Source organism: Rhodnius prolixus, unplaced genomic scaffold (genome assembly GCF_049639745.1).
Source record: "Rhodnius prolixus isolate KJV_2025 unplaced genomic scaffold, Rpr scaffold_5, whole genome shotgun sequence".
Taxonomy (NCBI): Eukaryota; Metazoa; Arthropoda; class Insecta; order Hemiptera; family Reduviidae; genus Rhodnius; species Rhodnius prolixus.
Genome location: NW_027411624.1, coordinates 2105852 through 2118403, shown reverse-complemented (window position 1 = coordinate 2118403; position 12552 = coordinate 2105852). Strand labels below are relative to the sequence as shown.

The 12552-nt window shown below is 34.2% G+C and overlaps 1 protein-coding gene across 1 annotated transcript; it reads left to right on the top strand.

The window, feature by feature from the left end:
- Window positions 1-3458: 3458 nt before the first annotated feature.
- LOC141458023 (uncharacterized) lies at window positions 3459-10269 on the top strand. The gene is made up of 9 exons (XM_074135511.1): window positions 3459-3986; window positions 4340-4481; window positions 6122-6260; window positions 6335-6527; window positions 6632-6855; window positions 7632-7731; window positions 7947-8054; window positions 8138-8293; window positions 10079-10269. The coding sequence occupies exons 1-9, from the start codon at window positions 3978-3980 to the stop codon at window positions 10136-10138; spliced, it is 1131 nt and encodes a 376-aa protein (XP_073991612.1). The 5' UTR covers window positions 3459-3977; the 3' UTR covers window positions 10139-10269.
- The last annotated feature ends 2283 nt before the right edge of the window (window positions 10270-12552 follow it).

The window sequence follows — 12552 nt, the reverse complement described above, 5'->3', positions numbered from 1 at the left end:
CCTTTTTTGTAAACAACGTAACGCCTAAACGCGTGGGCCGATTTCCATGAAAGAGGTGTCATTCGATTCGGAATTTTGTGTAGATGTGCCTCTTGGGGATCTCGACGCTGTACATCGAATGGGAGAGGAGTTAGCCTTCTTTATGTAAGGCACCCTCCATTATTATTATTATTATTACTAATTATTCTGTAAATCTTGGCCCGATTTTGATAAAATTTGGCACGAAAAAGTGATTAAAGCTCCTCTACGTGGCTGTGAAGTGCCATCATGCTCTTACACCTACTAAGGGAAGTACTGCAATCGTTAAAATTATCAATGAGTGAACCGATTTACATCAATGAATTGTCGTTCGATTCAAAATCTTTGCCTTTTAGGGAGAAGTACTGTAATCGCAGTTTATTTTTCTTGCTCCTCTTAAAAGGAAGTACTGAAATCGCAGTTTAATTTTGCTATTTACGTACAAATACCTTCCTATTTTATTCAAAACGCTTTCTAAAAAAAATTGTTATTGAGGATGGTTTGGGGACCGCAACTATAATCATTCTTTAAAAAGATCTCTCCAGTGGTAGTTACGGTTCCGATTTAACACCTTATCAGGTTAAAATGATAGAATAGCTTATTCCAAATTTTAAAAAAATCTGTAAAGCAGACGTCTTTGCAAATAGACAAAAAGGAAAATCTATCCAAAAGGTACAAAAATCTCCTTAACAAAAACTTACAGTTTTAAAAGTTAAGTATAAGGGTTGATTAAACGCCAAAAGGTACACAAATCAGCAGTACCCATTTCATTAATACTTCATTGATATAATTTAAGTAATTTTGCTGCATTACTTTTCCTTCACATTTTTTAGAATTTATTAGATGTCACAAACCCTTATGCTGGCCAGTTCATTCATAATATTATTTTGTTACAATTATGATAAAATGTATATTATATCTTCGTAATTAAATAGGTACTTTATTTTAACTCTATTCCAAATTATTCTTCTGATTTATCTTTAATATGCCCTTTATTCTGAGTAGTCACATATACATGCATGTTAAAGTAGAAAAAGATTAAGTTAGAGTCGGCTACTGTTTAAATTTGAATCACGGAGGATTTAAAACAATATTTCAGTCTTGAATTCGTCTTACCGAAATATTCGTGAGCATAAATAACACACAGTTAATAACAAGTAGATTATTATTCAACAATATTTACTCATTTCTCAATTGTAATTTAATTTAGTCCCCCTAATTTTACTTATGGTAAAATACTGGAATAATTAGCTGTCCTAAAAATATGCATATCTTTATTTTATATTACATATATATAACATTGTGGGAAGAACACCTAGATTGAGAATGTAATTGAAGAAAACTATATTATTTGCGATAAAGCCAGATTATTTATTACGTATTATTACAAACGTTTGACTACTACATAAAATAACAATTACTTTAATCGAAGAATGAACTTAAACCGACACTTTTTATTTAAAAATAAAAATAAATAAATAAAATCATTGATGTATGTTGGTGTAAGCATTTTTTAAAAAACGTTAATGAATTTTTTAGCCTCATATTTTTATTTTTATTTTTTATAACGTTTTCTTTCTAACCTGTGATTAATAGTTTGATTATTATAGATAAATACGAGGGTCGTTTGAAAAGTCCGTGCAAAGTCAGAGAGATAGCACTACTGGCGCGTATCGAGGTTATATTTAGTTAGTAGCATCTCTTGGAAGAACACTCACCAAGTTTCAGACAGATCGGTCTATTTCTTTGTGTTTGGCATTCGTTTGAATCGAGGAAGTCGAGTGATTTTCAAAAAATGGACGAAAAAGAATTTCGTGTGTTGATTAAACACTACTTTATGAAAGGCAAAACGCCTCAGGAGACTAAAAAGAAGCTTGATAAACATTATGGTGACTCTGCACCTTCGATTAGAACAGTTTATAAGTGGTTTCAAAATTTTAGGAGTGGCCATATGGGCACAAGTGACGCTGAACGTTCTGGACGCCCTGTTGAGGTTTCTACTCCAGAAATCATTGATAAAATCCATGATATAGTGATGGATGACAGAAGAGTGAAGGTGCGTGAGATTGCTAGTGCTGTGGGCATCTCGAATGAACGGGTACATAATATTTTGCATCAACATTTGGACATGACAAAGCTATCCGCAAGATGGGTGCCGCGATTGCTCACGCTTGACCAAAAACGAAATCGTGTGAAGTGTTGCAAGGACGGTTTTCAGCTGTTCCAAAAGAATCCGCAGAACTTTAAGCGTCGTTTCGTCACTGTGGATGAAACATGGATACATCACTATACTCCTAAGACCAAAGAACAATCTAAACAATGGGTTACCAAGTGGGAATCTGCGCCAAAAAAGGCGAAGACCGTTCCTTCGGCCGGAAAGATTATGGCTACTGTCTTTTGGGATTCGCAAGGAATAATCCTCATCGACTATCTGGAAAAGGGTAAAACTATTACAGGTGCATATTATTCATCGTTATTGGACCGTTTGAAAACCGAGCTGCAAGAAAAACGCCCACGATTGGCCCACAAAAAAGTCCTTTTCCATCACGACAACGCACCAGCTCACACCTCAGCAGTTGTGGTCGCAAAATTAATGGAAATAGGGTTCCAACTCGTTTCACATCCCCTCTATTCTCCCGACTTGGCTCCCTCGGACTACTATTTGTTCCCCAATATGAAGAAATGGCTGGCGGGAAAAAGATTTTATTCAAACGAGGAGGTGATTGCAGAAACGAATGGCTATTTTTCAGACTTGGACAAATCCTATTATTCGGAAGGGACCAACAAACTAGAGCAGCGTTGGACGAAGTGTATAAGCCTAAAAGGAGACTATGTTGAAAAATAAAAAAGGTTTACCCCAAAAAATTAAGTAGTTTTTATTTTTGCACGGACTTTTCAAACGACCCTCGTAGATATTACAGTCAATCTAAGTTAAATGGTGTGCTACTTGAGTAAATATTTTGTAGATGAAAATGGCCAGCATAAGTCTTCAGTCTGGGTTGCCTGCTATCTAACTTTGGGCAGATTTGGAGGGCCTCTTTTACTTCTTTGACATTCGTCGCTCTCTTTGGCTGGAAACAGTGGAGCGGCGAGCAAAGCGGCGATGATAGCTCTTTAGATCAAATAGAGCGACAAGCAGCGAGCAAAGAGTTACTGGCACATAGTGACGAGTTTAGTCGCGTTTCTCTTTTCGACGAGACAAGATGGAGGAACTATTTTTATATGAAAATTCTTCCTTTAAAATTTGGTATTTGCAGCAGCTTACTAGTAGGAGCTGCAGTGTTCATAATATAAACATGACTAGACATGAAGGTTCAATCCCCGCTGAGCTTGTGATTTTTTTCTTCCTTTTTTCTTTATTTTATTCATACTATTTATTAAACTATTTATTTATTTATCTATTTATTTATTTCGTTTTTCTATTATATCTTTTTTGGGGGGGCTTCCGTCACTTCCCCGCAGCCCGATCAATTAAGTGACGAGGCGCCCAACCTTAATTTAATTAAATATTATTAGTTCTTATTTTCTTGTTATTCAACTTAGGTTATTTTATTTAGGTATTGTTTTTTTCCTTTTCTTTAGTTATTTTCCCTAGCAACCCAATCCCCTTCACCATCTGAGCGTGGGCATAGAAGTTACAGTGGTTACACTATGTACCCAGTTATTTTCAGTTAATTACTTTTTTGGTTTGTTTCTCCAGTATAAATTGTAAATGGAGAAGTTATGTAATAATTACTGTCTTATAGAGGTAATGAAGAAAGAAGTGGATTAAAGTACAGTAATTAAGAAGCATACTGATCAAGTATTCATCGATAATAAGTCACATTGATCGGGGGGGGGGGATTTATATAATCGGCTGAACCCTTCAAAGATGGGGCAATGAATTGTTAATACAAACCGCTCAATAGTCATTTCTGGCCATTTGTCAGACAGATCAACTGAGGTGACGTTCAGCTGTAATGACGTCGGTAAACATTACCTATTTCTTTATTTTTTTATTATATTTTTCTGTTTTATTATTTAACTATACCCCCCATGTTGCTTCTATCGTTATTTTTAATCACATTGAATGCTACAGCTACGTCAGAAAAGTAGATTATATTCAAAATTTATTGTTTAAATCTAATACTTGACGATGATATCTGTTTTACTTTTTTACTCTCAATTTAATCTGATCAATACCCACTTATTCTAAAGTAATTGTATGCTTGAGAAGAGATATATAGAGTAACACACAGCTTTTTGTATTACTTTTGATTGTAAATGGTATTTATAATTGATAATATTAATTTAGATTTACAAAACTGTAACTTAATTCCAGTTAAAAGAAGACAAGTCACCCTTTAAACTTGCCTACAAAAGCCTTAAATATGCTGGCATTATGAACCAAGAAGGTCGGCCGTGGTCGCTGGTGCACACTACGGTAATGGTCCTAGGCTGTAGCTGCCTGACGTTCTTATCAAGTAAGTTGACTGTTGGTTTGGCTTGAAAATCAATCTTCTATGGAAATCGTACCAGTGATTATGTGCAACTTCCTTAAAAGTTGTGGGCCTAACCAAGATCAGCATTCTTCACTATTTTATATACGTATCCAGAAATAGGTTACCCCTACTTCAGTTATTATCTTTAAAAAGAAGTCTTAAATTGGTTTTCCAAATCGGGAGAAGTGAGATTTCCAAGAGTTACATACATATGTCATATGCAAAGTGTTTCGCTTGAACAGTTGAAAAAATGATTCAATTACTAATTTTAATTACTTAGGTAAATCAAATTCAAGAACCATTTTTAAAACTATGAACTTATTAAATCAAAACATGACTAAGGTAAATGATTCGTCATTTAACTTATTTTTGTGAATCATATTTTTGTGTTAACGTGTCAGGTTAAAAACCAAGCATAACTCGCGGTAAGTTCTTCTTAAAATTGTTAAACGATAAAAATATGTTTATGGTAATTATTACACTAATAATATTCACTCTTCTTAACGAAGATGTAAAAGATATTTCCAATATTGTGAGATAATGTCAAACCTTCAAAGATGTAAGGTTCGTTTATTATGTTTGGCAATATAGGATTGATAATCACTATTACGAGAGAGATAAAATTGTAACAATGTAATTAAATGCGTGAGAGACACTGTTAAATAAAGAGAGTATGTTGTATTGTTGTCGTTGTCGTTGTCAGTTTAGGTCATTACTTAAATCTGAGGAAAAAGACTGGGATTTAGCAAATTAGTCAACTCGGAATCTACTCTCTCAGTTATTTCTTATTTACTTTCGATAGCTTTGAAATAATTTCTTATCTTAGTGGTTGGGCTTGCTGAAAATAGACCTCAGCTTAAGCAGAAAAAGGTTATTGGGATTGCAAAGAAAGTTTCTGTGGAAACGTTATTTCTTCTGGGGTCAGCACCATCAGCAAGTTGAGGAAATTGTAGCTAGTGTTTCCACTGACTGTTTAATGAAACATAGAGTGCTACCAACTTTCAGATAAATTAGTTTAAATTGGAAACGCTTCTTTTTTAGAAGCAAGGCGCAATTCCAATTGAAACTAAGCAAATCAAGACTACTCTCTTAATGTTCAGCAACTTATCAATAAGATTTAATATATATCGTTACTCAAACTAAATCACTGTCTAGCTCTAGATTGTGTAAATTGATTCGTGAAGGTATTTCATATATATTTTCATACTGAAAATAGACCTAGAAAGACGTGGATCAAACAGACTTCTGGATTTTTCTTCACGATAAAGACATACAAGAATCTTCTCTTGAATGTACTCTGGTGCTACCTCCGGATATATCTTTAAACGTTTGCCACTTTCAGAATTCTTTAGGGACTTGACTTCGGAAGAAACTTTAGACAGTTCTACATAAAAAAGACACATTAGACCCCATTTGATCGCATCCCATTGCGAGAAGAACTCATCTGCCTTCCAAGTCTGATAACTCAAAATCAAAGAAATCTGCAAAAATCCAACTGAAATTCCATGGAATATTCTAGTAATAATGTTGATGACGTAAACCTATAAAAATGAAGAAACTATATTATATTTTTGTTGAAAGTATTTTCTTGATAAAAAATTAGATCCATTTTTTTTTTGCAGTCGCGGATCTAATATGGGGTCAGGAAGAGTTGCCAGAGTTTGTCACAGCACTTTCCACCTTTACAATAACCGTCCAAGTCAATAGTAAAATGATCAATATACTCAGGAATCAAACGGAAATTCGCCAGCTGATTAATAGGTGAAACGTTGCCAAAAGTGAAAGTTGAAATTACTATATTTAAATATGACTAAAATATTTTTTTGTTTTCACAGATTTGAAAATGTTCGCCAAAAAATCTTACAAGATAATAGGAGAAAACATTTAATTTTATGGGCTGATCAATTTTCACTGAAAGCTGCCTTTTATTATGGAATGTTTTTTGCAAGTTGTCCAATTTTCTCGACGATCTCAAATATCATCATAGACGTGGTCACTGGGAGTGAAAAAGCACATTTAGTTTTGCAGGTAAAGAAACTTTAAAATAAACAAAAGATTGTAATCCGTTGCGTTTTTATTGTTAGTTTCTTCGGAGGATTGCCTTGGTCTGATGTTTTCTTCTTTTTTTTAAGTTTTGGGTCCCTTGGCAGATCAGAGACGTTGAGACTTACCTGGCAGCCACACTACTTTCCATAGTATGTACAGTCCCATCAGCCTCCATCTACATGGCTTTTTCCGTTTTCAATTTTATATTCACCATAGAATTGTCCGCATTTCTTCAAGTCCTACAGTCTAGATTTGAGACACTTAAAATGGATGATAAGGAGGTTTATCACCAACATAATGAAATTATTGAGTGAGTACTTCTTTCTAAAATTTAAAATAATTTAAAGTAAAATTTTAAATGTGGAAAAAGAAAAATGCAAATTTCTGTAGTTCAGTAGAAGAAGAGGGGTGAGAACCCTATTCTTTAAGGTCTTATGAACTTGAAACTGTCTCATAAATGTATCCCGAAGTGTAGTCTGATAAATAAGTATCAGAAACTGTAAATGGAAAACACCTGGAGAAGAATTATTGCCAGTGAATGTTTTGCCAGGAATCAGAGTAAACCACCGAAGCATTCTTGCTGTCCCTTTGGATAATAAATAGTCTGCCCTTGAGCTTGCGGAGCTAGTCTGATAGTTCGAGGGATAGCGGGCATGCTATTTTAGCGAGGATGCACTCTAGAGTTAAGTAGGGATTATAGGAATTACGAGTATTTGTGGTGACTTTTTATAGCGATTGTTTGCACGGTTCCGAATTTGATCACTTTTATTATAGTTTGCTTGCTGTATATTTCTAAGGGAGTTAAAAGGGGTGACTGGCTTGATAGGTAGATAAGTTATTAAAATGCAATAAAAGTAATCGCTTATTTTTCAGGACGTTGGCTTAACGTCCAACTACCAATTTCGTAAATGGGGGCGGTAGCTCATGGTTTACTAAATAAATTTTTTTTCCAACAAATAGAAAGTATCTGTACGCGGCATAAACACGGGATCATCTACTTAAAAATTCATGCTTTTAACCACTACACCAACACCCAAATGGAGTGCAAAATAGATTTGTGGTGTCTAATTCTAATTGATTTTCTAGATTACTAAGAGATTACAATGAAATATTCTCCGGCCAGCTGTACGTAGAAATCATTATATCATCCTTACAACCGTGTGGATTTGGATACACTTGCATTAAGGTGAATCAATTGAGATTGGGCATTAAATTCAAGAAGCTGGTAGAATTGCAAGATTGTGGCACACTTATTGGTTGAAGTCTAAATCGATTAAAAACTCTACTAATTTCGAACTCTCTGAATACTTAAGTTGTACAATTTTTTCAAAATTGTGTGTATGTTTTAACTTTCATTTCAAATTAAGTATAATAATTATTGATTTTTCTTCTGTTTTGCAGGCTGTAAAAAAACTCAATATACAATCATTAGATTACATTTATAGATTTCTAGTTACCTCCGCATCACCCTTCGTCTTGTGCGCTTGCGGACAGGAAATCAGTACTCAGGTATCGTACATAGAAAATAATGATGGATCTAAGAGCATTGGTCTACATATCTAACCATTTTTTTACGGTCTTTAATATTTCAGTTAGAGAAGTTACATACAAGTTGCTACATGTGTACTTGGTACGAGGAAAAGCCAGCGAGCCGAAGATATCTAGGGCAGGTGATGACAGTGACTTTGAAGCCCATTGCTCTCAGTTTTAGAAGAATGGTAGCCTTCAACTACGTCTGCTTTGCTTCGGTAAAAATTTTAGAAAAAATTTTGCTTTCTCTTCCTGATTCCGGTAACGATTCTTCTTTAGGAATGATCTAGAAGAGGTGATAATCCAGAAATCTGAGCTTCTAATGCTTCAGAGAGGATATATCCCGCTTCAATACTTCAAAAATCTCAGCCTCTCCAACAGAAAATTTAAAATAGCATAAAATTTATGTTAAGGAATGTATGTAAATTACTACAAGAAGTGAGGGAAGCTGGCAGAGTGGGATGACGACTTCTTGGCGCCTGTACACTCTTGTCTCCGCTTAAGCCCGTATTTCTCAGGGACAGGATTCCGGAATGTGTGTAAAATAGGCCTCTACGGCTGCTGGTCCCTCTTCACAATATTGTAAACGTTTTCCAGCTATCTTTAGTTTTGGGAGTAGTGGGTAGAAGTTTAAAGGTTGTTCCAACAATTCTCACTTCAAATGTCTCGGATTCCCCGTTGCCGAAGCAGCTTTGTGAGCAGATGCATTGTACTGATGAAAGGTGATTTAATTATATTCTTTTGTGGTCTGTGCGATCTTCTAGAAAAATGTTTCGTTCAGTTAGTCCAGCAGATTTGTGTTGACTTCTCCAATCACCCTTTCAACATAATAATAATAAATCCCTTTTGCATCGGACAGCACTAACTGTGTTCTTTCCGGCGATTGAAATCTACTTAGTATTTTTCAAGTTGCTGCTGCCCATTGCTTTGAATGATGTTTCGTTTCCAGGTGAATTGGTAAATCGGCGATTCAATCAAACATTCTGCCCACAAATTCAGCTTTAATCTATTAAAACAATTGAAATGAAATGCGTTTGCATTTTTTTTTTTGTCAACAACATGTTACAAAAACTCGGCCTATTTGAACAATGTTTTCTCATAGGTGATTCTTCATTTAAAAGGTATTTTAAAAATTTTGTGATGCCTGCGGTGCTTGATATTTCGAACGTTCCACAATATTATATTAATACGAATAAATACATTTAAATTTGTAGATAGATCTCTTTTACTTATTCAATATGTTTTTGAATTTTTCAACCACTAAGTGCCACGTAATATTTTTATTTGTCATCGTTATTATATTTGTAATAAATATAATCTCAATGTTTAATAGAGGTTTTTCCTCAAAAAGTTATTCTCTTTACCTCCCAATATGCCTAACTATGTGCTAAATTTAGCGATTGGTATGTCTAGTATGTTTATCTACACTCTGAAGTTACATTTCAATTATATTTTAAAGTTATTTAAGTAAGTTGCCAGAATGTAGATTGCCTAGAATAATAGCCGCGAAAGTAATCTCTAAAAATTTTTATTGGTTTAATGATTGGAAGCTATTGTGTGCACAGTTTCAATTTCCTGCGGTAAATATTGATTCTAACTATTTGGAGGTTTGGCAGTCTAGTTTAAATAGTTTAATTTCTCAAATTGAACGAAATGATAAATTAAGTGCTGAATGTAAAGCCAGACAAGCTGTACATCATAGATTTTATTCGAAGTTGAGCTATGACTGTAATTATATCTGCACACTTTCATTTAGTGATGCAAAGGTCATTTTAAAGGCCAGATGTGAAGCGCTAAACTTAAAATATAAACATTTTAATAATGACAATTGTCAGCTTTACTCCATATGCAATCTCAATTTTATTGCAACTCATGCAAACGGAGTAAAATCCATGCATTATTTGTGTTTTGTTTTTATGTTTTATATTACTGTATTATTTTTTTAATTAATAAACATTTTATTATTTTATTATTATTATTATTATAATCTGAATTTTTAATAGGTAGCCCAAGGAATATACTCATACCTGATGATGGTCCATCAGTTTGACGAAGGCGATTGAGCTCATTTTAGTGGAAATCAATACTATTGATATAGATTTGTAGTGTTTAATTAATGGCCTAGTTCTAGTGTCTTAAAAATATTTGCTGTTATTTAAAATTAAAATGAATAAAAATTCTGCATTCATGATGTTTTTATTGTTTATTTGTATATTTGTTTATGTCCTTTTACATTTATTTTAGATGTTTCCACTTGAAGAGTGATTGAGTGTGAATTACGGGGACTTGCTTACACACAATCTATGGCCGCAAACTGTGGCGTATCCTAAAGTTCGATCTAAAGCTTCCTCTTCAGTAGTTTATGAATTCATTAATTTAAATTACTAGAATCAGGACAAAAATTATGGGCGTATTAAGTTCAAATTGCTACGTCCCTTTCATTTAGATTAGGAGTAAGCGTTATTATTAACTTTCTGTTACGATCATGCGCAAATATAGGTTACGGTTATGTCTAAAAACATAAAAAGTAATTAAAACTAAAGAAAGCTATTCGCCTCCGTCCACGACTCCTGATCTGTAGTTGGATGTAAAACCCTCCAGAAACAATTTACACATTTCAAATTATTAAGATCTCGATAATAAGTCCACAGTTATCATTTTAAGAGCGAATTTAGAAAGGTTTCTGGAATACGAGTAAGTTTCCATTATTTTCTTTTAAATCAATAATTTTCAGTACCATAGAATAAAGCAGTTTTCGCATTATCTTGATGGGAATTCACATACAAACAGAAAATTGTCCAGTGTTGGACAATTTTGTCTTTAATGAGAGGACATGGTGACCGATAGAGCTCTGAAAAAAAAAACTCCGGGAGCCAATCTCTGATTTGAAAATATCACAGAAATATGAGAAAGAGACTTAGAATTGTAAGATATTTCCGTACATACGTGCATAAAATCATTCGCAATATCTAGGTTCTCGTTAAATGTTTAGTTTGTAAGAAAAACAAGTTCCATAAGTTGTCAGTTGCACGGTCCTGCTATCATCAGGACAACTACTGACATTGCCCAAAAGATTAGAGCTTTAAAGAAAACTAGAGCAAACCATCTGCAAACGTAGTGACTCATTGCACTGCAGCTGGACAACGGTTAATAAATCACATTAAAATTGGGCTACAAATCCCAACCTTTTCAAAATTCTACAGTAAAAAATTATGGCTCCTGATTAAAAGTTTTCGTAAAAATCTGTGTAGAACAACCACCTGGGCAAGAAGTGTTGCGATTAGTTGCTGTTGAACGTCGCCCAGACCCGAAAAAAGTTCTATTATAATGAAATAATACAATTAAAGACGCTTACCATTTTAAAATTGTAATAGACTAAGCTTTTGAACGTATGGGATTACTTTTTTGGAACTCGCTACGAATAGAAAATTTTCAATGAGGTAGGTAAAATTTCATGACAATCACCTTTCTCAAACTTGGCACCTTCATTCTACCAGTCTCATTTATACCATGTTGGTGACTCTCAGGACTTATATAGGACCACCTTACACTCACATTTAACCTAGTTGGCGACTCACTAGACTTAGATAGGACCACCTTACACTCACATTTAACCATGTTTACCAGTCACTAGACTTATAAACAGGGTGACCAGAGTTATATGCTCCACCCACTTTTTTAAACGGCGGAAAATTTAAAAAAAAAAATAGAAAACTCGTATTTAATCCAATGTAGTTTTTTTCAGTGATTGACCCATTTTTTAAACCCTAATATCCCCAGATAGAGCATCCAACTATTCTCTCAAATGGAACAAACAAGATCTAGGCAGGTTAGAGTTATTCGATGTTCCAGATTTTCGACTGAAGCTAAGGTTACTGAACACTTTGTTTTTTAAATATCCCCACTGAAAATAGTCCATTGGGGTTAAGTCCGTATTTAGAGGTCAAAATCGAGCTCTTCTTGAAAACATCGTACGGAAAAGGGCATACTGTGAACCCAGAAAACCTAGCCCTTCCACCTCTAAACTCTGAATAAAAGAAAGTTGTGTATATGGTGGGTGGGACATTTGAGGACCAATACATTATGAGCTTTTAAAACCGAACGAAAAGCTCAATTCAGAGAAGTATTGTCAGCAACTGGATAATTTAAAGACAGCAGTCCAAGAAAAGAGGCCAGCGATGTTCAATAGGAAGAACATCTCACTTCATCATGTTAATGCCAGGTCAAATTGTGCTTTAGGGACACCTCTAAAAATTGTACAAAAAAGCTGGAAAAATCAGTCGCATCCACCATATTCCCCGGACTTAGCACCCTCCGACAAGCACTGATTCAATTTTTCGCATCAAGAAATAAAACATTTTTCAAAAATGAAATACACTAATTGCCCTCACGCTGCCAAGATAATAATAATGATGGCAATTATATTATTTAATAAAGTTTATTGATGGTAAGAAAAATTTATATTTTGTTTTATTCC

Coding starts and splice junctions, on each gene's coding strand:
- LOC141458023 (XM_074135511.1), top strand. Junction 6,856..7,631: donor CAACATAATGAAATTATTGA/GTGAGTACTTCT, acceptor TTGATTTTCTAG/ATTACTAAGAGATTACAATG. Junction 7,732..7,946: donor TTGGATACACTTGCATTAAG/GTGAATCAATTG, acceptor TCTGTTTTGCAG/GCTGTAAAAAAACTCAATAT.